We start from the raw sequence: 25,595 nt of genomic DNA, 5'->3' as shown, positions 1-25,595 counted from the left end.
TTTAAATGCTTTACAATATGTATTAATTGCTTACATAATTCATACATATTACATTGTAAACGGTATAATAGAACATGTATATGTACATATGTATATTGTTGTTATTTCTTATTTAAAAAAATTATAATTATTTATTACATTTTGTTTCCTATTTTTGAACAAATAAAAACAAGTTTATATTTTCCTAAAAATGTATCCGTTCGTGTCGAATAATATGACTACGGTGATGAAATCTTTTTCCACAAGCGCGACAAACGTAAGGCCGTTCATCAGTATGAATTCTACTATGAATTTTTAAATCGTATTTTTTAAAAAATGATTTACCGCATTGAGAACAAACATGATTTCGTTGTTTTAAATGATCACGTTTTACATGTTCCTACAAAACAATTACCAAAACAATTATTGTAATATCACTTAATATATTAAAAAAATATTTTCAAATATACTCACATTTACTTGCGAAGAAGTGTTATAAATTTTATTACATATATCACATGCAAATTTCTGTGGACCATCTGGTCTATGATTATTTGCAATATGTTTATTTAATGTTGATTTCCAAGCAAAAGATATTTTGCAATCTTTACAATGAAATTTTTGCTGGTCTGCAAAATGAGTACCTATATGTTGCTTATAATTGTAACTAGTTGAAAAAGATTTTTCACATACTGTACATTGAAATTTTATTAAAAAAGTTTTTGTTTTTTTTGAATCTTGTTCATTTTTTAATTTTTCATTAATACTAATGTCATTTTCATTTTTTTCTTGTTTTCCATTGGTTTTAATAATTGCATTATTACTGTTATTATTACTAATAATATTTTCTTCGTTTGATTGTATAACATTAACTTGATTGAAATTTTGAAACTGTAAGAATTCTTCACTTTCTTTATTACATTCTGAAATTTTTGAGTTTTGATTCTCAAGTCCTGTTTCAACAAATTCAAGAAATCGTTCGGAACTGTCATCGTAATTTAATCTTTCAAATACTTCGAAATTTGTTTCAACATATTTATCAAAATCATTTTGTGTGTCTAATAAAATTTGATTTGTAACAAAATTTTTTTCTTCCTCTTGTAATTCATATTGCACATAATTTAAGTCATTATGTAAATCATCTCGTATACTTTGCTCTTGATGATTTTCTTCATTTATATTTGTATCAGGATCATCTTTATTCTCATGATTTTTTGCAGATTGTGTATTTGGTAATTTTTCAATTAAATTGTTAATTAAAAATTCGTAAAATTGTTCTCCTGTTTCTGTCTGTACTAATCGCAACATTGGTTCATCATGATTTACAATATTATTTATGTCATTTAAATCATCAGATATTTTTCCGCTTTGTATTAAATTTATTTCCCGATTTTTATTTATATTTGAATCAGAATTAATATGTTCATTGCTATTAGATTCTGAGAGATCTATCTTTTGAAACATATCAGTAACATTTACAGAAGTATTTATTAAAGTATTATAATTCGTTTCGGATTTTTGTAAATCTAATTCGCACGTTTGTATACATAATTTACTTTTAAGAATATTTTCGTCTATTTGACAAACATATGTTACATTTTCTTTTTCTATGCAATTAGATTTATATGACAAAAGTGAAGTATCTTGAACAAATTGAGTTTGTTCATTCTTAAATGTTACCTTCTCAGAGATATTTAATTCTTCATCTGCTAAAATCTTTGTTTCACATAAATTTTCTCGTAAAACTTGATTTCTATTGTCTTCAACATTTTCTAAATTAATTTTCTTCAACTTTTTTCATATAAAAAATTAAATATATATAAAAATATTTTAAAATTATATTAGTTATAAATATTAAAATATTTACCTGTTCTGATGTGATATAAATAATTGTTTCTAATGGTAAGGCTTTTTTTATATTTATTTCATTTTCAAAAAAATCAAAATTATCATTATGCTCTGTTTGTTTTTTAAGTTCTGTAGTTTTCTGAAAACTCTAAATGAAAGAAATAAATCAAAAACACATAATTCTTAAATATTTTTTATTTTCAAAATTCTTACCATTTTATCATTCTTATATTCCAAAGTTTCTGAATGGGATTTCTCATGTTCTCTTAAGAGAAAGATAAAATTGAAACTTTCACCACAAATTTTACAATAATGTTGTCTCTTGACAACCTTTTGCTGACTAGGTGCATTACCTTCAACAAACTGTACATTGACAGTAAGATATACTTAGATTCAAAGGATATTATGTAATATCACATTTGTTCATCACCTTATTCTTATATATTGCATGATCATTTTTCTGTAAATTACTATTGTTGAAATTATTTTGTAAATGAAATTTAATATCATCTTTTACCCTTTCATGAATACGTTTGTGTCTTGCAAGGGAACTAATCTGAGTAAAACGTTTACCACAAATGGAACATGGATATAATTTTATTCCTAGAAATTTATTTTCAAATTAAAATTTTTTTCATTTATTTTTTATTTTATAAAAAATTTTGATTGCAATTACCAGCATGCATTCTGCAATGTCTAATTAAATTAGATATGTGATTAAATTTTCTTCCACAAACTTCACAAATGCAAATATTTGTGCCTAAGTGAATATTCAAATGGGTTCTTAAGTCTGCTTTGCGAAAAAAACCTTTGCCACAGATTTCACAAAGTTGAGATTTTTCTCCTAAATGTATACTTCGATGATGGTAATCATATTGAGAAGCTCTGTCAAAAGTTAAACTGCATTGTTGGCATTTAAAAGGTCTTAATATAGTTTCATAAAAATCATTATCAATTTTTTTTAGTAAAGAATATTTTGGCACTGTTTCTAATCCATTGTTTGTATCTTTTTTAAAGTATTGCATATGTTTCAATAATACATCTCCAGTATGAATATGTAAATGACTGTAGAATTCTTTTTTGTTTATATATCTAACATCACATACTGGACATACAAAATTGATGGATTGCATTTGAACCATATCATTTTTATAATTTTCTTCTGAATTTAAAATAAATGACATGCTTTTATACTCTTATAGAAAATACTTTTATAGAAAAAGTTTTTATTTTTCAAATATAACAATCAAAATGATATTAAAATTTTAATTTTTAAACATCTATCTTATTAAAACGATAACCTAAAAAAATTTGATATCATTAGTTTATTATTTTTCTAGTTATTATTTTTTCGTTATATATGATTTTCAATTAATAATTTTATATAATAAAGTATTTAAATTATAATTAAATAAATAAGACGAATTCCATGGAATTATACATACACTTCAATTTAATACTTATACGATGCAGTTACATTGTTTTTAATAATTATAGAAAATTTTATATTTAAAACATCTTTCATTAATTAACTTTATATTCACGTTATTTCAAATTTTTAAAAAAAAAATGCAAAGCATTACTTTCCTTTTTACTTTGAAATACATGTTAAATGTATATAAATATGAAACAAAGTTTTTGTATTGGTATTACTTATTTAAAGCCTTATGTTGGTAAGATTGTATCTTTTGATTAATTTTTAAAGGTGAATTATAATATTTGAGTTTGAATTTATTGTTTGCTGATGTTAAAAATTTTACTATATTTTATATAAAACATTTCAAAGTTTAATTTAAGGTAAATTCATTTCAATTATTAAGTATCATATAATATTAAATATAACAAATATATATATTGAACATTAAATAAATATTTGTAAAATGTTGACTATAATATATTACTGATCCGTTATATATTCAAAGAAGTGATGTTGGTAATGTAATTGAAAATATAATCGAATTTTATTTTGAATTTATTCATTAAAAATCAAAGTGAAAAAATATAAGAAAAACAATCACGATAATGGGAAATTATGTTAATAAATTTTTTACTCATAAAACTGAAACGTATAACAATGAGATTGAAAAAGAAGAAATAAAAGATTCATCAGCGATAGATGAAGTAACTATTGAAAAAAATATGCAAACTCCACCAATAATTCGTAAAACATTAGTTACAGATCCTAGATCTGTAACGAGTGGAATAAGTAGAACACCAATTGAGGTAATTATAACATAAATTGATATAAATTTTATAAATTATTAATTTATGTAATATTATTAATATATATAAATAATAAATAATATTAACATTAATAGGTGAATAATACACCTGTTGGATTAAATAAAAAAATAATATCAGCAATTCCAAAACATTTACAAAATAAATCATACTTGGAAACAGATATAGATAAAATAATGTTATGTTTAACTCCTAAAAAACATTTGATGCCAAAATTAATAGAAATTCCAAAAGTATATCTCAACATTTTCTCTTTTTTAAAAAAATGAAATATTTTACTTTTGTTGTTATATATATTATTATTTTTATTGTTATAAATAATTTATGAAATTTATTTATTTTAAATATTTTAGCAAAATAAAAATGAAGAAAATCTTTTAACACCAACAAGTAATAATTTAAATAATAAAAAAATAATCACTGATATAGAAAAGGAACGTTATAATATTCTAGGACTTGATCCTAGATCTCCAGCAGCAGATTTTGATAGAACTCCAATTTTAATGCCAAAATCTATTGAACGTTTAAGAGCAAGATCTCAAGAATGTTTGCATAGACAAGGCAGTTATGATACAGATATTTTTTATCCAAAATTTTCATATTGTGAAATGTCATCACAATTTAATGTTACTGAAGTACAAGTTTTAGCGGATTTAGACACATCTGCAGTAAATTCTTTACATTCAGTTATTACTGATTCTGATGACAAATTAAATGAACCTGAATCATCATATTCAAATGATTCAGTTAAAACTAATTTTATTTCAGAAATTGGTAAGAAATTAGTATTAATAATTTAAAGTTAATTTGTATTATAATATATAAAAATGTTTCAAAAAATTTATTATATCTGATCAAAAAATATTTATATTAGTAGAAAAAGAATTAGAAGATCAAAATGAAGTTCAAAGCATTTTAGAACAAAATAATTGTAATGATAATAATATTAAAAAGAATGCAGAACAAAAATGTATTATTAATAATGATATAATTAAAATATGGAGGGATTCATTAATATTGGATACATTCGAGGAATCAGAATTAAATGAATCAGATAATGTACAAGAAGTTACAGAAAAAATGTCACAAATAAATAAGGAAGAAGTAATTATAACATTTGACAATGATAATACCAAAGACTTAATTCCAAAATTAATTAATTCTGAAAATGAAAAGACAAAAGTAGACACACTTAAAAAAAAGAAAAAAATTATCAAATCAGAAATTAAAGTTACAACAGATGAAAAAAAATCTTTTATTGATAAAAATGAAAATGAATCCATAAAGGTATTTCATAAATAGTAATAGTTATAAAATTAATTATTTTTAAGGAAATAAAAATATTATATGCATATTTTTATTTTCAGATTCGAACTCCTCTTGGAAATCGTTCAAATAATGAACAAATACAAACACTGTTAACAAAGTCACCACAACAGGTGTTTAAGAATAGAAATGTTGTCTCAAAAATATTAAAAGAAAATACACCACCGCATAAAAAATATTTTGTAAAATCTAAATTAAATGGTGTACAATGGGATCCAGATTCAACTGTTATTATTTAAGATTATTAATTTTTATAAGAAAAGTTTAGACATAGTTTATATCTTTTATAGAATTATTTTTATATAAAAATTTAAATAATTGTAAAAATTAATTGTAAACATAAATGTAAAAAATTAATTGCAATAGTGTATTTATTTAATATAAAATAAATAATTTTCTTAAAAAAGAATTTTTTTCTCTATTACATATTTTAATATAAAATCATGGATTTTCCTTATTATTCATTTGCATGGCCGCTCGTATTTGCGATTTAGCTTCTTTAATTGACAATTGCAGATTTTCACTTGGTTGTACCAACTGGGACACACTACAATAATTATAACATATTATAAAAGTATATATGATATAAAATATAATATATAATCTACCTTGGATCTTTTATTATAATCCTTTTTTTCTCAACATCATTTTTTGGTATTAATTTAATAGTTATATTACTATCAATTTTCTTTGGATTAGAAAATATATTTTTATTTGAAATATCCCATTTTACTATAGTACTTGTATCTACAAGTTGTGGTTTAACAAGTCTAACTTTTACATTATTATTAATATATTGTCCTTTATAATTTTTTCTTTTGTTTTTAGTATAATTTGATTTTAATATAGTTTCTTTAGGTACACTTGTCTTAATAATAGCTTCAGTTGAATGATAAGGAACTTTTAATATAGATGCATTATTTGAATATTCAAATGAAGTAGATGGTAGATTGGATTGACATACTAATCTTGGATCTAGATTTTGTGGTATACCATCATAAATAGATGATAAAGTTTTCCCAGGATACTGTTGAATAAGACGCTCTTTTGTAAGTGGTAAAGCAGGTGTTCTCTTTCTTCTATTATATTGTTCTCTGAAAATTATTATTCAATATAATAATTCAACTTTTTTATTTACTATTATTTTCATATTTTACATACTTGGGAATAAATTTATTGATATTTGGATTCTTTAGATCTTGTTGATTTTTTTTAATACGTATATTTACATCTTTTTGACGTTGAAGAAGTTTTTCTTTAGTTTCTGAGATACTTTCAAGTTCAGGTACATAAAAAACATGTAATGAACCTCCATAAAAATTTTTATCATCAATGAATCGTTTTGCTATTCTATATAAATGTATAATATGAAACATAAATATAATAAATTATAAAACTTTAAATTATATATTATTATATATCATTACTATAGAAATATATACTATAAAAATATATACTATAAAATATATACTATAAAAAAATATATTTACCTTGCACTTTGTATATGAACATATTGTATATAATATGCTTCTGTAAACTCTTCTGTGGGATAATCATGAACTATGTGAATTTTTTTTATATTACCATAAGATTCAACAAGTTTTTTTATTTCTTCACCTAATTGGAGTTTTGGTACTCCACATATCATTAAATGTTTTGATTCATCATTTATTGTATAAACCTGTTACATAGAGCTAGTGTGTCAAGGAAATATTATTGAAGAAAAACAAAAATGATAGCAGATTATAAAATTAATTATTTAAAATAAAATTATATAAATTTGAAAATTTAAATTCGTTATAATTTTTAAAGAAATGTATATAAATGATCTAGTAATTTTTATAATTAATTTATGATTTAATTAAAAAAATAATATAAAATAACTTAAAATATTATTTATTATTAAACTTATTTTATGAAAAATAGGATACAAGTTCACAATGCTACCTTCACAGATGTTAATTTTTTTCCCTGCCTATAAGGAGGTCGTGTATTACACAATTTTTGTTGTATATGATGAGGAAGTTTTGTTATAGTACAATTATCCATGATTTATATTATTATATTTTTCACTAAAATTTTTAGTATAGTAATTATAGTAACTTTATAAATATTTTATATCAACTTGTTAATATTTTGAAAGATATCATTGTTTCAATAAATTTTAAATGAATTATAAATATTTATATGTGTTAATAATTATCACAATGCTTTTAGTATTTTGATATACAAGAAACACTAAATGTACAATAGCCAAATGAATTTCCACATTGCGAATAATGCTAGAAATTAGTATAATTTATAGTGTCATGGCGTCATGACTCGTATTGTAGTGAAATGAGAAAAGAAATAACGGGTGTCCTATTACATCGTATTGTTTTAGAATTAGATTAGTTTAGGGATAAGATCAAAAAATAACAATTTATAAATCCATAATTTTCAAATTCGAATCTTGAATATTTGAAAAATCAAATTTAAATCAAACTAAACATCGTATTTCCAAGTTAGTCTAATTCTAATTCTAACAATGCAATATTCGGTATTTTTCCTTTCACTTTCTAATTTTTTTCACTATTTCCAATATAGAAATTTGCATAATTCTAAATGTGCCAGATATAATAATAATTTGAAATAAATGGCTTTCTTTCCATAATAACATGGGAATTTCTGCGTATATATTTTTCTGCATATCTGCAGAATTAAATAGACATGATAACTTTTTTTTTAAAATTGTCTTTGTTTTGAAAAATATAAAAATAAAAAAATTCAATATTATAATTTTTATACATAATTTTTATTATATTATCAATATAACTCATTATTTTCTATAAAAAATTCTAAGTTATATTTATGTTGGCAAATTTTTAATTTAAGAGATAGGTTACTGAAGTTTATAAAAATCATATGAAAGACAAACATGTGTAATTTTTATTATTTTTGTCTTTCATATAAAAAATATTTGTTATTATTATTTGTCTAAAACTATATGTGAGGCAAAAATTAAATCTTTTTTTATTATGCACATGTATTGCACATTATGCACATATATTGCATATTATGCATATGCATATGTTTCAATAATTAATTGACGTATATATTATACTTAAATTATGTAATATCTTACAAGGATATAGAAACTATGCACAGATGCAATTATTTTGATTGCAATTTGCAAACAGTACATAATATATAGTGTATATAAGTTAGAGAAGAAGAAACATATAACCATTATTAAAGTCAATAATATATTAACATTAATTATTAATTAATTTTATTAGATTGTAAAGAGATAGACAGTCATAAATGAATATTTCAAAAAAATATAACTCACATTTAGTTGTTGTAATATCCATTGTTTTTTTTAGAAAAATTCATAAAATACGTGATAATTTTTAACATGTATTAGTATTCTGATCATAATAACTACTTAGTATTACTTTTTTACATATAATTTATTTTTAATTTTACTCTAAATATACATGAACAATAATTTAGAACAATTTTATTAAAATTTTTGTCAGAAATATAAATAAATATGAATAATATATGAATAATATATCATTGTCCAAAAAAATAATGGCATACATATAGCAGATACATAAATTCCTTTGCTGTTTGTTCGTTGAGTAAATTTATATATGATAGAAGTAGAACATGAAAGTTATTTATTTTTTCTGAATAATGATTGTTCTCAATCTATATATTTCATTAATATTATTTAAAAATCTTTTTTTATATGAAAGGTAAAAGTAAAATGATTGGAGGACGTTATTGTAAGGATAAAAAAATTAAATTGTATTTGTAGAAACGGATAACTTGACGACCTCTTGTGGGAAAGATAGTAAGTTAATGGACCTCTGGTGGCAAACGTGGGAAGTATCTCCACAACATATTAAGCGTTTTACAGTGTAACAGCATCAAAGAAAATTTGTTCACAATTAACAAACAGGTTGTTTATCAGCTTCTGTAAATACGTTTTACTTCATATTAGAAAAAGTTAGAATTTTAATACAGTTTATTGGATTTATTTCTTTTTTTCGAAAATAATTCATATAACCTTTATTAACGTTTTAATTTCGATAGAAATAGGTTTTGTCTTATCTTCATCTATTATATATTTAATTATTTCATGATAAATCAATCAAAGGAAAATTTGTAGTAATAAATATAAATATCGAGGAATCTCAATATTATATTTTATATTGTGAAAGTGAATTTTCTATTCATTTATATTTGAACGTGACGTAGATCTACTATTCGTTACAATATTTTGTGTTAAAGAAACTATAGAATTAATATCATTTTATTAAAATTTACATAATCTCTTTTTTTAATTTAATAAATTATGCAAATATAAATTAAGTCAAAATTGTAGGTGTTTTTCATTTATTAAATACCCAACAGTGTATTACATACCATATGTGAATTAAATAAATATAATTTAAAAATCTATTAAATGTAACATTAATGAAGATTAAATACTATTAAAATTGCTTTATAAAATAATAATAGAAAACTTATGTTTATTTACAGAATTAATAACTGCAATGGATTCAGCATAGCAACATTAACTAATATTAAACAACAAATATCGTTTGTCCCTTATTGTCCATTTAGATTACATTTTCTTTTACATATTTAAAGTTATTATATTATCCTATAAATTATTTCATTATGTCTGCAAATACTCAATTTGCAAATCCTCCACCAGCTATAAGTTTACCTAATATGTCTGTGCCACCTCCTGCTACTCCAAATTTATCAGCTCCACCTCCTAATTTAACTACTATAAACACATCTGGAAGTTACCAGCATCGATATACCAATCATAGGGATGGAGCAAGAGGATTTTTTAAACCGTTTAGACCTTATCATGCACCAAAAATTGTTGCTGCTGGTCAAGATACATTACAAGATGAGTTTGATGGAAAAAGACTTCGGAAATCTGTTATGCGTAAAACTGTAGACTACAATTCTGCTATTATAAAGAGCTTAGAGGTAATTCTTGATAGAATTCTATATTTTGAATATAATTCTGATAAATAATAGTAATATTATATTTTTTATTTATAGAATCGAGTATGGCAGAGAGATTATAGGGACAGACGTGCCCTTCAACCAGATGTGATGTATTATCCTGATCTACTTCCACCACCTAGTTATGTTGATAATCCCATAAATGCAGTTACTACAAGATTTGTAAAAACTGCAACGAATAAAATGCGATGTCCTATCTTCTGTATGGCTTGGACACCAGAGGGAAGACGTCTTGTTACTGGTGCATCTAGTGGGGAATTTACTTTATGGAATGGTCTTACATTTAATTTTGAAACTATTTTGCAGGTATTTTATATACATTATTTATAACTTAATATTAATTAAATTTCTGCATAATTTACTGTATAATTTATTATTCTATTATCTATTATTAATTTTTATAATTTCAATAAAAAACTTTCTGTAAAAAAGAAATTTCAAATATTTGCAAAAATTTAAAGTTTGAGTATATTATTTGCCTTACAAAATATATGCTAGTTTCAGATACATTAATAAACAATTGCTTTTGTCTGTGTAGGCACATGATAGTCCTGTGAGAACAATGGTATGGTCACACAATGAGAGCTGGATGGTTACAGGAGATCATGCAGGCTATGTGAAGTATTGGCAGAGCAACATGAACAACGTCAAGATGTTTCAGGCGCACAAAGAAGCGATTAGAGGACTCAGGTATACCATCCACCACACTAGTCCTTACGTCTCTTGCGCCACTGTTATCGATGATCCGTCCATCCTTGCTGTAGTTGAGATATTGGACATGACTCTCATTCTCTTCCTTTTCTGGTTTTATAATATTTTTGTTTTGAAAACATTGATTCTTGTATGGGTACACAGGTGATTTCTAGAATTTTTCATAGATTGTATTTGTCCTGGTATTAGGTGTATGGGAAATATAAATTTTCAGGATTTAGAAAATTTCTGTGATATAAAATCTAGGATGAAAATCTATTTCCTATACTATACAGCGATATCTATTATTATAAATCAATTTTCTCATTTTTCTTATTAAGATTTTCATTGCATTTAATTTTTAAGTAATTTTATGATATTAAACATGAAGCTTTCTATACTAAAAAATAATATACTATAATAATGCTACAAATATTGAATGATATTATACAAGTAACTAGTTGTTTTTATTTGATTTAAATTAAATTTTTTAATAAAGTTAAATATTTCATAGTCTTTTGAGATTATTAAATTTTTAAAATCTTCATATTCACATACATCATAATATTCAAAATTGATCAGCAAGGATAGTGTTCTGTCAAATATATTGTATGTGTATTAATATGAAACTTATCATTTGTATTCATAGAGTCTTAGGGACCTAAATGAATCTATATGGTCCACTAGATTATGATAGTAAAAATATATTATCTTTATACTGAAAGATCTGAGAAAAAATAAAATAAATTAAAAAAAAAAAAAGATTAGGTCCTTATGGCTCATAGTTTATGAATTTATATGGTTAGATTATTGGGTAAAATGTATATATTTAGAATGACGAATAAACAAACAAAAATATAAATACAGCAATACCTAGTCGAGATTCCCATGGAATTACAATAAAAATAAATATCCTGTGTCCTTCTTTACATCCAAGTTTTTAATAAAGTTAAATAAAAATATTTGCAATATCATATGTTTCTGAAAATAAAATATTTTCTCTTTGGTCTGTGTCACTTGTACCCTTTTGCAGATGAGAGAGAGAGAGAGAGTAACAGAGAGATATAATAAATTTCATGTACACTTCGGACATTTTTTTTGTGCAATAAATGTTGAACTTTTGAAAAAATATCACTCTTGGTATATCATTCGGTGGTCATGTGGCATCAAAAAGACTTCTATTTTCATGACAATGAAACAGTTTCTTGCTTGATCAGCAATAAATTTTGTTTGAGTGCCAGATATGACTGTCGAAGATGGTTTTTTGTTTATTTACAATATTTACACTTAGATCTTCCTTTTATTACTGATGTCTGTTTATTCCTCAAAATGAACTACAGTAAAAAATCATTATGCGCGTTTTTAAAACATTAAATTATTGGTACATCATTTCTTTAATTGACCTAAAAATGAACTTTTTTCATACATTCTTATACATTATTATAAACGTTTTTCATACAAATATAATTTATGCTTAACTCACAAAATATAGTAAAGAAGTAAAGAATATTAGTAATGATAATAATAGCTTGCTATGCATTTAATTTAAATAATTTAACAAATAATCCTTTATAAGTTTGTTTTATTTAATTTGCTAAATATAATATATTTAAGATAGATTTATCAAGGATGCACATGTAGATATGCAAATACCTAATTTATTTAGCCAATGGTACTGTAAAAAAAAAAGAAGGATAATATTCTTTGCTTGTTTCATATACATATAAATAAATATTGCATGTGTAATATATATATTTAACAAGCAAAATGACAAATCAGTAATAAATGTAAGCTTGTATGTTTTTAACTTCAATTCTTAATGATCATATTTTGATATCATATTATAATAATGTCCGTAAGGTGTACTATATGTTTTATGAAATGTTTTATTAAATATAAATAAATTTCTCATGTTCTGTTTCTTTTCCGCTTTGAATATATTGCACTTGTAAAAGGATAGAACTTCAATAAAAATTAATAAATGTCAATGTGTAATCAATTTTTCATTATGTTACATTACTATTTTATTATCTGACTTTATACGCGTGTCTAATAAAATATGTATTATACATTCTATAATACTTGTTTCATTGAGAAAATTCTCATTGTGAGCATTTGCAAATAAAGAATTGCTTTATAAATACATAACAGCGTATTGTTTAAATATAATTCTTGTTTTTTGGGTGGGTAGTTTCAGCCCAACGGATCACAAACTGGCAACATGCAGTGATGATGGAACTGTCAGAATTTGGGACTTTCTTCGGTGTCATGAAGAACGAATTCTCAGGGGTATACATTACATTATTTTTTTTTAAAGTTCTCTCTCTCATTAATATAATATTAAATATAAACTTTTCGTTTATATTTTATTTATTGCTTATATTTTAAATAGATAAGTAAAAAATAATATTAGATAATTATATGTTGATATTAACATAATTATTTTTTAGGTCATGGAGCTGATGTGAAATGTGTACACTGGCATCCACAAAAAAGTCTAGTCATCTCTGGGAGCAAAGATAATCAGCAACCAGTTAAATTATGGGATCCAAAAACTGGACAGTCTCTTGCAACTTTACATGCACATAAATCAACAGTTATGGATGTTAAATGGAACGAAAATGGAAATTGGCTAGTAACTGCGTCACGGGATCATTTGCTCAAATTGTTTGATCTTCGAAATTTAAGTCAAGAAGTTCAAACATTTCGTGGTCATAAAAAAGAAGCTTCTAGCGTTGCGTGGCATCCAAGTCACGAAGGTCTCTTTTGTAGTGGCGGAAGTGATGGAGCTATTTTATTTTGGCACGTCGGGTATGTTTTCAGTATTTCTTCTAATTTAATTTTTTTACATATTATTTATATCATGATTGATTTTTAGAGCTGATAAAGAAGTAGGTGCGATAGAACAAGCTCATGATAGTATAGTCTGGACATTAGCGTGGCATCCATTAGGACACATTCTGTGTTCTGGTAGTAATGATCATACTTCAAAGTTTTGGACACGAAACAGACCTGGAGATTTAATGAGAGACAAGTATAATCTCAATACTTTACCTGCAGGATCGGCTGGTGTTGATGATCACGAAATTGGTACTATATGTTATGAGAATAACAAAAAGAATCTTGTAAACAAAATTAAAGGAATTGGATATTTTGTTATTGCTTTGATTATTTCATAGCCGATGAAGCAGCCGTCATACCTGGTATGGGACCAGAAGATAGAATCAATGCTGATGGTGAACCAGAAGACAAAAGCGGTGGTATTCCTGGTTTAGATTTGGATCATGCAGTTGATGAAGGCAAGAAATTCGCTAATAAAAAAGTTCCATATAGCAAACCGATTCCAAGAAATTTTCAAGCTCAATGGAATGAAATGGAGGCAGAGGATATGGAGCAGGTAGAAGCTTTAAATGCATTTGTAAATCAATTAATTGAAACCACGCCAGGAGCAGTGCCTCTAAACGAAGTGACACCAAATGGTATTATATTATATGGAAAAATGATTCCCGTTGAACGTAAGTTTTAATATATAAAAATTCAATTATTATAATTTTAAATATAACTTTAAGATTATTAATTATTTATTAATTTTATAGCCGGTTCTAAGTTAGCAGAAGCAATTAGTAAAGGAAACGATGCCATAAATAAATTAGTATTCTCCGGAGAAATAGAAGAATTACGGGACGTTGTAGGTCCACCGGATAATATGGATGATTCCGAAGAATATTTGCAAGACGACGGCGAAATAGATTATTCTAAAGTACCCGATATTGAACTTCCTCCACCTTTACCTAGTTCCAAGTTCGCACAGAATCCCGAATTATTAAAAGCTTTGAATCGTGGTGGAAAACGAAAGTTTGATCAACTGATCGGTTGGAGTGATGGTGGAGCCAGTGATCGAACGTCGAAGATTCATCAACCGGTTTTCGGCGGAGTGATGACAGAAGACTCACAATCTAGTGATACCGATTTAAGGTATACCGGAGCAAAGTCAAATCAACACTCCAACGAGACCAATTCTTTTCATAGTGGACAGGATGAAGATCTCAGGAAACTTCCTCATGGTGAAAGCACTAGAAATACAAATCGCGACGAGGACTTACGGTTTAACATATCCAGCGGACCTGGAAGGCCTAGTTCGCGTTCTGATTATGATGTAAGAAGTAACTTTGCAGATAAGGATTTTAGGAGTTCTCATGGATTTTCTTTGAAGAAGCCTTTGGACAACGATATTTATGATGACAGAGATAGAGACGGTAGTTCGCGATGGGATGATGAAAAGTCGATGAATGATGGGCCCAGGAAAGGGGATGGTGGTTTTTCAAACAATTTCGATAAACGCGATAACATACCCATAGGTATAGGCATAAGTAACAATATGCCCCATTTAGGCAACAGTATATCTCATATATCGAGTCATCATAATATGCAGAATATTAATCCTAATATGACTCCTCCCATTCCAAGTTTAGTGCCACATCCAAATATGTCCCAGCATCCTATGCAGAATAAACCACTACATCCTGGTATGCAAGGAATTGATGGTCCAATGCACATGATGCATCATCCTAATATGCATCCTGGTTTTGGTCCTAATGGACCCCCACCTGGAAATTTTGGTCCTAATTTTAGACCACCAAATGGTAATTTTGGACCTAATCAACACTTTAGGCCGAGTCCGTTACCTCCATTTGGACCGAATCAAGGTCCATTCGGTAACAATTTTCAAGGTTTGCCAAATTTTCGTGGACCGAATTCTGGTCCGCCCAATTTTGATCGACCTGGATTCGGTCCTGGTTTTCGAGGTCAGAATCCTGGACAAAATCCAGCAAATAATTTTAATTCAAATTTTGGTAATTTTGGAAATAAACTTGGACCTAATCGAGGTCCCATGAATAGGGGACCTAATGACAATAACATGGGAAGAATGGGAAGGAGTGGGTATAATAATCGCGGTAGAGGACGTGACGGTGATCAACCACGAGGCATTCGAGGAAGAGATAATTATTGAAATTATTCAGAATGAAAGTGTCTGCATGTTATATATATGTTGACATACTGCCGTTCGCCCTGCACGAATGATCCGGTTGTTCCGTAATAGGTTGTACAGTTATTGATAATGAATTTTATGCGTAGAACGGTGGTATTCTGTAAGAGCATTGCAGTGTAAAATAACGACCCATATCAGACACGTTGCGAGCCATTTTATATTCTGTGCTAAAAAAGAAACTCGAAGTGGGCGTTAATACAGCGTGCTTGGATGAAAGTATATTTTCTTTTTCCGAAAGGACTTTATTTGAAGAGAATTGTCCTTTTGCCAGAAAAAGCGACTGATTATCCATATTCTAGATGACTAGATTTCTAAATAATGCAAGAGATGAATTCGTGCTGGAAGCAAGTGCGACCTCTTTCCCGCAACTTGTAATACTTGCACGAGTGTACAAGTGTGGTGAATCGTATAAAGCCGCAGAAATTGTAATATATAAGATATAACCAATGACTCACCGATATTATTCCGATTAAAAAAAGGATAAAAAAAGGATAAAAAAAGAAAAAAACAACTGTTCACAAGCTGCCTTGCGAAAGAAATTTTCTTGTTCCGATTTTGAGAATTGATTGAGCGTGCGGGAATAGGGTAGAGAAGCATGTGGAGCATGTTGAACGTTTCGTAATTGTTACTGGTCGTCAAAAAATTGTGAACCAGAACAGTTTACCTATCAATTATTAATAAAAATGAAGTACGATGCAGAATTATTCGATTAAAGCTCTGCCCCAGAAATAATTTATAGATATTAGATATAGATTTATCTTAACTATATACATAAAAATAGTTCAAATGTATGATGTATAAATATATATATTTTAATTCTATCCGTAAAATATTTTATGCATTAAATTGCATTTAAAAATAATTTTTTAATACATGATTCATAATTATTATTTATTTATAATATATATTATATTTATTTTTTTGACATTCTGTTCATACCGTTACGTTACTTCCGATATTTGATAGTTGTGTTTTAGTAACAATCATTCTCACGCCATGCTTTTTTAAAGTAATATAATATTTAATACAATGGGTAAAAAAGGAAAAGTAAGAAGCGGCAATTTAGGAAAATCTTTGATTAGAGATCGTCTTAGTTCGTTTAGAAATAAAAGAAATGTTGATTCATCTATGGTAAGGTAATGCCTTCATTCATAACCTGTTCGTTTTTTGAACATGAAAAAGAATTAAATGATAAATAATTTTCAATATTCTAATTGTATCTTCGATTAGCTTCACACCACTGAATTAAATGATGGTTACGATTGGGGACGTCTTAATCTTCAATCCGTCACAGAAGAAAATTCTTTTCAAGAATTTCTTTCTACTGCAGAGTTAGCAGGAACCGAGTTTCATGCCGAGAAATTAAACATCAAATTTGTTAATCCAAAAAGTGGAATCGGATTACTTTCTAAAGATGAAAAAGAAAAAGTGTTGGAGTCACAAAAGAAAAATAAAACACTTCTGAAAATACCAAGAAGGCCAAAATGGGATAGTTCTACAACAGCTCATGAATTACAAAGCAAAGAAAGAGAAGAATTTTTAGAATGGAGACGTTCTCTTTCTATGTTACAAGAAACAGAGGGATTAATGTTAACTCCATATGAAAAGAATTTGGAATTTTGGAGACAATTATGGAGAGTAGTAGAACGCAGTGATATTGTTGTACAGATAGTTGATGCGAGAAATCCACTTCTTTTCCGTTGTGAAGATTTGGAATTGTATGTTAAAGAAGTAGATTCTAAAAAGATGAACATAATATTGATTAATAAAGCAGATTTTTTAACAGAAGAACAGAGACAAATATGGGCAGAATATTTCACAAATATTAAATTAAAAGTTGCATTTTTTTCTGCCATATTAGCAGTTGAGAAAGAAAAGATAAAAGATATAATAGAAGAAGACTATTCTGAGAATGAACAAAATAATGACATAGAAAATGATGATAGTGATAAATCGTTATATACTTCAGAATTTGCTTCAGAAAGTGAATATGAAAGTGCAGATGATGGTAGTAATAATACCAATATTGAAAATGAGAAGAAAGTAAATTGTAAAGACAATAAAAACAATATAAATGATTTAAAAATAGAAAAGAAAATAGATAAAAAAAATATAGAAGACAATATAGAGGTAAAAAATTCATCAGAATTGTTAAGTAGAGATCAATTAGTATTATTTTTTAAAACAATTTATAAAGATGAAACATATACAAAAGGAATTACAACAATTGGTTTAGTTGGCTATCCAAATGTAGGTAAGAGTTCTACAATAAATGCCTTGTTAATGGACAAGAAAGTATCAGTATCTGCAACACCAGGTAAAACAAAACATTTTCAAACATTATTCTTGGATAAGGATCTACTTCTTTGTGATTGTCCTGGATTAGTAATGCCCTCTTTTGTTTGTACAAAAGCTGAAATGATTATACATGGTATATTACCAATTGATCAAATGAAAGATCATGTACCTTCAATTACATTATTAGGTACTTTAATACCAAGACATATTATAGAGGATCTTTATGGGATTATGATACCTCTACCATTAGAAGGAGAAGATTCTGATCGTCCTCCAACTGCAGAAGAAATTTTAAATGCTTATGGATGTATGTGTTTATAATTTGAATACATATGTAATAATTTATATTTATCTTTATATTTTCCTTTATTATTTTTATTTTTATTATTTATTAGATAGTAGAGGTTTCATGACACAAAATGGACAACCAGATAATCCACGCTCCGCACGATATCTTTTGAAAGATTTTGTAAATGGTAGATTGTTATATTGTGTTGCACCACCAACGATAGAACAAAAAAAATTTCATACATTCCCTTCACGAAAAAGAATAATTTCTGAAAATAAACATTTACCGCCTAGAACGGTGCGCGCGAATAAAGGAAGTAAAATTACGTCAGAAGATGTAGATAAAGTATTTTTTCAAAATAATATTTCTAATATTCATGTAAAAGGAGTGATTGGAAAAATGCATAGTTTATGCCGATCTAGTTCTAAGTACGTAACATTATTTTATATTTATTTGATAAAGTCATTTTTGTATAATTATTGACAATAATTCATGTATAATAATAAGTAATGGAGCGTGTCATTTTGAATATTTTAATAATTATTGTAATTTTTTCAGCGATATAGGATCAATAACTGGTTCTACACAGAGTTTGTTGCTTGAAGAAAAACCATGGAAAAAGATTAACAAACATTCGAATAAAAAAAAACGTGAGAAAACAAGAAGATTATACGCTCATCTTGATCAACATTGATTTTATGAATATTTATATTATATTGTGAGAATTGAAGGCCTTTTCGCTATATAACAGCGGATCATATTTTGTAATATACAAGTCTCTGTATTCATAAGCACATCAGAGACTCATATCAGTTCTACATACCACAAATACATTCTAACAGTAAAATATATACGTATATAAGAATAGTTTATTATTATGCTTATATGCGTATATATTATAAAATTAAAATATTTCATAATTTATATTCTTTATTCTTTAATCTCTCCTAATTCCTCTGATACCAGCATCTTGGATTACTGAATAAGTTCAATAATCTCATTTTGTATATCTTGCCATGGAGTACAGATATAATATAAATGTAATGGTAGATCCCTAAAACGATTTCCGTGGAAAGCAATAATTCGTTAAATAGGAAGCGCGGATCGAATTCCTACTTGTTGCTAAAACGGAACTCGCTCCACATTATCTGATTCAGAGAATGTGGTGGTACATTTATAGTTTATAATTTAATCTGCTTTTATAAGTTAAGTTGTGAACACCAAGTTCTTGTTATATAACAGGCTTTTCAATAAAAAAGTACTGTATGTAAAATTGTTCTTGCAAATTTTGATTCAAATTCATGAAGTAGTTCATCTATGTCATTATCTAAGTCTTCACTATTTGCCAGCTAGAAAAATAAATTTTTGTTAGCTAAAAAATTATAGAAGTACGTAAATATAGAATTTTAAATGAATTTTGAAGTTACCACAGTGACTAATTCACAAATAAGGAATGATCCCACTGTAGCTTCTTCATGATTATCCTGAATGTCAATATTAATCAAATGTACAGGTTGACTATCTTCTTGAGTTCTAGATTCCATGCATTCAATTACTTGGTCATATACACGTTCTTCACAAGTAATTAAAATATCAAATTTATCTTTGGATAATTGAAATCGTTCTGGTTTAGGTTTTATTCTACGATTTCTATCTAACATGTGCAATAATCCATTTTGTGTGTAACTAATATTATGATTAAGGAAGTTTTTACTTTCAATTATTTCATAAACTTTATTGTAATCTCTAAAAAAAAAAAAAAAAAAAATGTAAAAGAATAAAAATTAAAAAAATATAAATCTTAAAACCAATAATCTTGTTCATGTTCTAATAAAAAGAAAGAAAAAATTTATTTATTTAATAATAAAAAAGGATACTATTGCTTGTCTTTTGATAAAAGATCATTATAGATTTCATCATAAGAAGTTCCAAAGTCATATATGTTAGGACGATCAGGTGCATTTCCAGGAAGCTTGACTTTATCACCAGTTCCAAAAGATTTTACATTGAAGCCTTTTTTACTGAAAAAGAAAAATAAAAATTTAATTTGATTAATACTTTTACTTAATTAAATAATTTATAATTTGATTATTATTTGAATCAATTACCTTAAGAAGGCATGAGCTTCCATACTTCTATTCATATTGCTAGAACATATTACAGCTACGCTGATAGAATTTGATGCTGGCATTGTTCTAAATAATTTAATGTTTAAAAAAAAAAAATCACAATATAAAAAAGCGTAATATCACTTAACCTTAAGGATCGTTACGCTGTCTGTCACATTCGAAACATTTGTTAACGCTATATAAAATTTAATACAGAATAAGTCGTTTCCCAGAATGTTAAAGTATAAAAGGAATTCGAATTGTTCTGATCGCGAAAAATTCTGAAAATCTGTATGATTAAAATTAATATCGTACGTTCTCTACTTATCGTATACTCATAGTAAAATTCGTAATGAAAATGCTCTACTTATATATTCTTACGCTCACATTTGGCAGTTCATCGTTGGACAGTGACATCTGCATTTATATGAGAAGCTCAACCATTAAGAGAATCGACAGTCAGTAACGCAACATACGATGCGTCGGTGTAGTTTGTGGTAAATGTTGAATTTTTATCGACCAATGCTCGATGACGTCATAAATAAGCTTCAAACCCGCCAGTTTAATGTGCTTCGAGGAAGTCTGTGTATGAATTAAAGGTAAAATTAATTATAAAATATTAAGATTTAAAAGTTTTTTCTGTCAATCGTTTACGTTTGTATTATACGCAGTTTCTTAGGACTTCTAACCTAACTTATCAATACACATTATAAAGTATTCAGAATATGGTGACATACGAGTTAGTTGATCGAAGCTTTATATGTGTAAATATGTTCATTTAATTTATATTCATATATATCATAAAAAAAATACACAAAAATTCAAAGTACAAAGTTGCGATATTATATTATATTTTAAGAGAGATATTTTAAAAGAGATAAATTTTAAGGGCATTGAGTTATCATAAGATTAATATATATTTTCTTTTAAATAGGCACAACGTGAAGCATAATTTGTAAACAATCTATAGAGAGGAAAGTGTATATGTGAGAAAGAAGTAAATCTTTTTTGCATATTTTTTACTACAGAACCAGTCAGAGCAGTTTCAAGACGGCGATGCGGTGAGTGAAAAATCAATAAATAAAACAGTAATTAACCACATAAAAATATATCGTGTGACATAATATATTTTTATTCATGTGCGAACGCATAGAAACTCCATTTTGTTTTAATGCGCATCTTCATCAATATTTTATATATCGATCTATCGATATTATTTTTATCGATATTATTCTCGAAAATAATATAATTTGAAATTTAAACATTTGCACAATTTTTTATTAAAAAAAGAAAATGAATCTAAATAATTCTATAAATATTTAGTAATATAGAAATTATAGAATAAATATAGACTATTATTATTTATATTATTATATTTATATTACTAAAATATAGAATATTTAGTAATATAGAAAATTATTGCGGTACATAATAAAGAAAAAATGTATTAAAAAAGGAAGAAAGATGCTAAATTATGCCAATTACTAATTAATTTATGTGAATAAGATAGTAATATATCATTTAAAATTATATTTATTCTAATTATTATTTTAATTAAAATTTTAATTATTTATTATTTATTTTATTCTTTAAATTTTAAATATTTTATTAATACAAACAAGGAAGAGAAAAAGAATTCAGAAAGACTATCGAATATATTTGTTGTTGTTAAATTACACAATGTCGCATGATTGTAGATTTGTTGCAAAATCGTCAAATAACAGAGGATGTAGGCAATGAAAATTGTGGTTTCGAGGCTAGAATTAAGGCGGAGTTTGTATCTCGATCTCGACAAGACTTTAATTTTGCGATCGACCAATCCTTCGACCAATCCTTTTTTTTAATTTCTAAACTCTTCTCCTACTTGAATTTATTTTTATTTACCAATTATTTACAAATTTCGCTTGCAAGGGATTAAGAAAACGTTGTCTTGAAAAAAAATTTGTTTTTATTGTTTTTCCATTTAGGAATTAAAATTTTTTTTTTTAAATATACAAATTTAAATATTAAAATTTCAAATATCTAAAGATTAAAAAATTTTTTTTTAAATATTTCAAAGTTCAAAGACTTAAAAATTTAAAAATTCAAGAAATTAAAGATTGAAAAATTTCAAAGATTTGAACATTTAAAAATGCATTAAATTTACAAATCCAAAAATTCAAATATTTCGTTCTTTCACATCTCGAAATATTACTTGTACATCTGGAACGTACGAATTGTCGCTTTTTAACCTATCCGATATTAACGTAATTGAGAAATTGTCCTTTGAAAAGCGCCAATTGTTGCGACACAGAAACGATCTTCAATCTGCATCCATCTTTAAATTTGTTCCTTTACTAACCGATTGTCCATTCTGGCTGATTACTTCAACTCTTTTCATCGTTTGTTTCGTTAAGCAAACTGATCGACGATTAACGAAACCAATTTAGATCCGCGACTCGTCTTTTTTTATTGTTCCCAATAGATCTTGTTACTCGCATACTTTATGTTTTTACTATGAAAGGGAATGTGATTCGTTCAAGATTCGTGTGACTTGAATAAAAACAAATTTCGAAAGGATTGGTTTACGTTTTAACATACTAAAATGAATTTTTTATTTTTTTAAAATTATAAAGAACGTTATTAACGTAAGAATATCCAGGATCTTTTGACAAAAATAAGATATTATTTTTAAAATATTATTATATTGGGATTATTATATAGAAACAATAAATTATATTAATTTTTCTATTATTCATTTATTTTTCATCAATTTTCTCGTATAACGAAAAATAGGATAATCGTAATAAAAATATGAAATAAGAATATATATAAAATTCTTGTTTATTCTATAATATTAATTTATCATTCTAAAGTCGGCGTGCGCGTTAAATGTCAATGTAATTACATAATTTAATTTTGATACCTCATATGATAAATTTTTTATTACGTGGTGAATGATTATTGAGTCTTTAAATATTTTGTTAAAACGGATGCTAATGTCTCTTTGCCTCCAACGGAAGTAAAAATGTCATTAATGGATGTTGGATGAGGTATACATGATGTCTGCTTATACTAGAAATTTCACAAAGACGCCAGTCATGAATTTAAATTGAAAGAATCTCGGTATCGGGAAAAAGGAACGTATGTTAAACGTTTTTTTATTTTTTACTTATTAACAGTATAATAAAGAAATACAATCATCTTTCATTTCTTGGAAAATTATACAAGAAATTAATTATTTGAACTGATAAAGATTTATTTTCACGATGGAAATAAGATTTATTAATTTCATTCTTCATTGCGATTCAATCATATTTTACCGTTTATAAAACTAACAATCATAAATGAAATAAGAATTAAATTAAAAGAGTTCGATTAACTGTTCTTCGTGATATTTATTTTGTAATCCAAACTTGTCGTAAGACAAAATAAAAAATTTGAAGGTTGTGCGTGACATAAGAGTGATGTAATCAGAAAAAAATGCTTTAGAAGAGGAATATTAAATTTGCTTTAAAAATTAAATACAAATACCGATTCTTCTTTAACTCTTTAAAATAATCCTTGTTGTTATTCAATTTCAATTTTCTTCAATTTAATTCCAAATCACTTAAATCAAAATTTTATCATTTTTTCGATCTTGTATTATTGGAATTGTAACTTTCTCCAATCTTGATATAAATCACCTTCTTCCGCTTTAATTTCATTGATTTTGTTTCAATGCTGATTCTCCAATTCATTGCAATGCTTCCTATCTTCACATATTTTTGCAGCTCACATTATTTGATCATAATCTTTTTTAATTTACAATCTTTCGTTCCATTTCGTCTCTCTAATTTCTTTTGTTTTATTCCAGTACCTCCTCCATTCCGTATTGATTCGTTTTATACCTCGCTTTGAAGCTAATTTTTAATTTTCTGCTTCCAATCCGCGTTCCTATTTCGTCTTAATATTCACCAATCTTCACCGCTCTGATTCTAATTCTTATTTTTCTGCTCCAATCCCCCGTTATTCTTCTCCAATTATTGTTTCGCTCTAATCATCTCCAGCTCGTAATGTTTTCGCTTTAATCGTCTCCAATTTGCAACGTTTCTCTCCGCGATCATCTCCAGCTCGAGGTGCATTTTCGCAGCGCATCACTCACTCCTGTCCAATAATCGTTTCACTTCGACTCGCGTCGCTCATTTCCAGCCATCTTCGTATCGCGTGATCACTCGCAATCTAAACGACTCTCTAACTGTACCAAGTTTCTTCTTCCCGGATCGTTTCTCCCCCAAGGCAGATTTCGGATTCCTTCTTTGTCCTTCGATTCCCGCCTCATTCCCCTCCCATTTCTACGCGGAAGGGCGTATTTATTGCGATTCATTAATAAAACAAAATGCAACCTTCGTCGCCGCTTATCATCGGGATCGTCGTCGAAAGGAAACGGCGTCACCTCGTTCCCTTGCATTATTACCTCACGCACGTTCCCTCACCAACGATCCCTCCGCTCGGTTATCACGGATCCTTGTAAATTATTCCGCGTGTGTACGCGAAGACGGATGTCCTTTGACTTATGGATATTGATGAGGGACGTTCCACCAGCGTGAGCCATCTTGTTGACGTTTCACGCATGTCGTCTGCATAAAATGGCCGGCTTGAACGTCATCCGCGCGATGCAGCCACCTGTTAAATTATAATCAAAGTTATGGCCTGGTCACTCACTCGAATATTAATCGTTCGTACATGCCTCTTGTATTCTTCTTTTTTC

At 26.8% G+C, this 25,595-nt stretch overlaps 7 protein-coding genes across 15 annotated transcripts in view; 4 read left to right on the top strand and 3 right to left on the bottom strand.

Annotated features, from left to right (window-relative positions):
* Nucleotides 1–97: 97 nt before the first annotated feature.
* LOC122718537 (zinc finger protein 724-like) lies at nt 98–3,371 on the bottom strand. Its single transcript, XM_043943642.1, has 7 exons — nt 3,273–3,371; nt 2,504–3,128; nt 2,258–2,430; nt 2,041–2,190; nt 1,847–1,975; nt 454–1,770; nt 98–379 (listed from the first exon to the last, which is right to left on the bottom strand). The coding sequence occupies exons 2-7, from the start codon at nt 3,009–3,011 to the stop codon at nt 185–187; spliced, it is 2,472 nt and encodes an 823-aa protein (XP_043799577.1). The 5' UTR covers nt 3,012–3,128; nt 3,273–3,371; the 3' UTR covers nt 98–184.
* A 436-nt stretch (nt 3,372–3,807) lies between these two features.
* Nucleotides 3,808–5,733, top strand: LOC122718523. 3 transcript variants are annotated; one of them, XM_043943624.1, is made up of 5 exons: nt 3,808–4,050; nt 4,146–4,301; nt 4,422–4,842; nt 4,946–5,355; nt 5,436–5,733. In XM_043943624.1, exons 1-5 carry the CDS (start codon nt 3,850–3,852, stop codon nt 5,631–5,633), a joined length of 1,386 nt encoding a protein of 461 aa, XP_043799559.1. In that variant the 5' UTR covers nt 3,808–3,849; the 3' UTR covers nt 5,634–5,733. The 3 variants fall into 3 exon arrangements, with proteins under 3 accessions (XP_043799559.1, XP_043799557.1, XP_043799560.1); XM_043943622.1 differs by having other exon boundaries at nt 4,943–5,355; XM_043943625.1 differs by lacking the exon at nt 4,146–4,301 and having other exon boundaries at nt 4,943–5,355.
* On the bottom strand, nt 5,717–7,680 carry LOC122718524. 2 transcript variants are annotated; one of them, XM_043943627.1, is made up of 5 exons: nt 7,342–7,680; nt 6,885–7,075; nt 6,556–6,744; nt 6,003–6,488; nt 5,717–5,941 (listed from the first exon to the last, which is right to left on the bottom strand). In XM_043943627.1, exons 1-5 carry the CDS (start codon nt 7,441–7,443, stop codon nt 5,836–5,838), a joined length of 1,074 nt encoding a protein of 357 aa, XP_043799562.1. In that variant the 5' UTR covers nt 7,444–7,680; the 3' UTR covers nt 5,717–5,835. The 2 variants fall into 2 exon arrangements, with proteins under 2 accessions (XP_043799562.1, XP_043799561.1); XM_043943626.1 differs by having other exon boundaries at nt 7,326–7,677.
* Nucleotides 7,681–7,754: 74 nt separating this feature from the next.
* LOC122718522 lies at nt 7,755–16,953 on the top strand. Of its 6 annotated transcripts, none has more exons than XM_043943618.1 (10): nt 7,755–7,933; nt 9,200–9,263; nt 9,928–10,392; nt 10,468–10,737; nt 10,970–11,121; nt 13,313–13,410; nt 13,572–13,932; nt 14,000–14,211; nt 14,301–14,636; nt 14,718–16,953. In XM_043943618.1, exons 3-10 carry the CDS (start codon nt 10,069–10,071, stop codon nt 16,130–16,132), a joined length of 3,168 nt encoding a protein of 1,055 aa, XP_043799553.1. In that variant the 5' UTR covers nt 7,755–7,933; nt 9,200–9,263; nt 9,928–10,068; the 3' UTR covers nt 16,133–16,953. The 6 variants fall into 6 exon arrangements, with proteins under 6 accessions (XP_043799553.1, XP_043799551.1, XP_043799552.1 ...); XM_043943616.1 differs by having other exon boundaries at nt 9,200–9,343; XM_043943617.1 differs by having other exon boundaries at nt 7,814–7,897; nt 9,200–9,343.
* A 178-nt stretch (nt 16,954–17,131) lies between these two features.
* On the top strand, nt 17,132–19,678 carry LOC122718478 (large subunit GTPase 1 homolog). Its single transcript, XM_043943548.1, has 4 exons — nt 17,132–17,302; nt 17,402–18,776; nt 18,865–19,186; nt 19,317–19,678. The coding sequence occupies exons 1-4, from the start codon at nt 17,201–17,203 to the stop codon at nt 19,450–19,452; spliced, it is 1,935 nt and encodes a 644-aa protein (XP_043799483.1). The 5' UTR covers nt 17,132–17,200; the 3' UTR covers nt 19,453–19,678.
* A 137-nt stretch (nt 19,679–19,815) lies between these two features.
* LOC122718479 (RNA polymerase II subunit A C-terminal domain phosphatase SSU72) lies at nt 19,816–21,223 on the bottom strand. The gene is made up of 4 exons (XM_043943549.1): nt 20,867–21,223; nt 20,636–20,779; nt 20,186–20,444; nt 19,816–20,107 (listed from the first exon to the last, which is right to left on the bottom strand). Exons 1-4 carry the CDS (start codon nt 20,947–20,949, stop codon nt 20,006–20,008), a joined length of 588 nt encoding a protein of 195 aa, XP_043799484.1. The 5' UTR covers nt 20,950–21,223; the 3' UTR covers nt 19,816–20,005.
* A 115-nt stretch (nt 21,224–21,338) lies between these two features.
* Nucleotides 21,339–25,595, top strand: part of LOC122718483 — a 51,354-nt gene continuing 47,097 nt past the window's right edge. Inside the window, exons 1-2 of the mRNA XM_043943554.1 lie at nt 21,339–21,465; nt 21,801–21,927. The gene's annotated coding sequence lies outside the window, so the exon portion shown is untranslated. The remainder of the gene's footprint in view (nt 21,466–21,800; nt 21,928–25,595) is intronic.

This window comes from Apis laboriosa, unplaced genomic scaffold (genome assembly GCF_014066325.1).
Source record: "Apis laboriosa isolate Shangri-la unplaced genomic scaffold, ASM1406632v1 scaffold64_cov150, whole genome shotgun sequence".
Taxonomy (NCBI): Eukaryota; Metazoa; Arthropoda; class Insecta; order Hymenoptera; family Apidae; genus Apis; species Apis laboriosa.
The sequence above is the reverse complement of the archived record's forward strand: the minus strand, read 5'-3'. Positions and strand labels throughout refer to the sequence as shown.

What these genes read in the sequence shown, in the direction of transcription:
- LOC122718537 (XM_043943642.1), bottom strand. Translation starts at nt 3,011, where the DNA reads ATGTCATTTATTTTAAATTCAGAAGAAAATTATAAAAATGATATGGTT. An exon ending in AATATAAGAATGATAAAATG is followed by an intron (nt 1,976 to 2,040) that starts GTAAGAATTTTG and finishes TCTTTCATTTAG; the next exon opens with AGTTTTCAGAAAACTACAGA. An exon ending in ACACTTCTTCGCAAGTAAAT is followed by an intron (nt 380 to 453) that starts GTGAGTATATTT and finishes ATTGTTTTGTAG; the next exon opens with GAACATGTAAAACGTGATCA.
- LOC122718523 (XM_043943622.1), top strand. Translation starts at nt 3,850, where the DNA reads ATGGGAAATTATGTTAATAAATTTTTTACTCATAAAACTGAAACGTAT. An exon ending in TAAGTAGAACACCAATTGAG is followed by an intron (nt 4,051 to 4,145) that starts GTAATTATAACA and finishes TAACATTAATAG; the next exon opens with GTGAATAATACACCTGTTGG. An exon ending in ATGAAAATGAATCCATAAAG is followed by an intron (nt 5,356 to 5,435) that starts GTATTTCATAAA and finishes TTTTATTTTCAG; the next exon opens with ATTCGAACTCCTCTTGGAAA.
- LOC122718524 (XM_043943627.1), bottom strand. Translation starts at nt 7,443, where the DNA reads ATGGATAATTGTACTATAACAAAACTTCCTCATCATATACAACAAAAA. An exon ending in ATCAATAAATTTATTCCCAA is followed by an intron (nt 6,489 to 6,555) that starts GTATGTAAAATA and finishes AATAATTTTCAG; the next exon opens with AGAACAATATAATAGAAGAA. An exon ending in ATTATAATAAAAGATCCAAG is followed by an intron (nt 5,942 to 6,002) that starts GTAGATTATATA and finishes TAATTATTGTAG; the next exon opens with TGTGTCCCAGTTGGTACAAC.
- LOC122718522 (XM_043943618.1), top strand. Translation starts at nt 10,069, where the DNA reads ATGTCTGCAAATACTCAATTTGCAAATCCTCCACCAGCTATAAGTTTA. An exon ending in CTATTATAAAGAGCTTAGAG is followed by an intron (nt 10,393 to 10,467) that starts GTAATTCTTGAT and finishes TTTTATTTATAG; the next exon opens with AATCGAGTATGGCAGAGAGA. An exon ending in ATTTTGAAACTATTTTGCAG is followed by an intron (nt 10,738 to 10,969) that starts GTATTTTATATA and finishes TTGTCTGTGTAG; the next exon opens with GCACATGATAGTCCTGTGAG.
- LOC122718478 (XM_043943548.1), top strand. Translation starts at nt 17,201, where the DNA reads ATGGGTAAAAAAGGAAAAGTAAGAAGCGGCAATTTAGGAAAATCTTTG. An exon ending in AATTTTAAATGCTTATGGAT is followed by an intron (nt 18,777 to 18,864) that starts GTATGTGTTTAT and finishes ATTATTTATTAG; the next exon opens with ATAGTAGAGGTTTCATGACA. An exon ending in TTATGCCGATCTAGTTCTAA is followed by an intron (nt 19,187 to 19,316) that starts GTACGTAACATT and finishes TAATTTTTTCAG; the next exon opens with CGATATAGGATCAATAACTG.
- LOC122718479 (XM_043943549.1), bottom strand. Translation starts at nt 20,949, where the DNA reads ATGCCAGCATCAAATTCTATCAGCGTAGCTGTAATATGTTCTAGCAAT. An exon ending in GAAGCTCATGCCTTCTTAAG is followed by an intron (nt 20,780 to 20,866) that starts GTAATTGATTCA and finishes TTTCTTTTTCAG; the next exon opens with TAAAAAAGGCTTCAATGTAA. An exon ending in TTTGTGAATTAGTCACTGTG is followed by an intron (nt 20,108 to 20,185) that starts GTAACTTCAAAA and finishes TTATTTTTCTAG; the next exon opens with CTGGCAAATAGTGAAGACTT.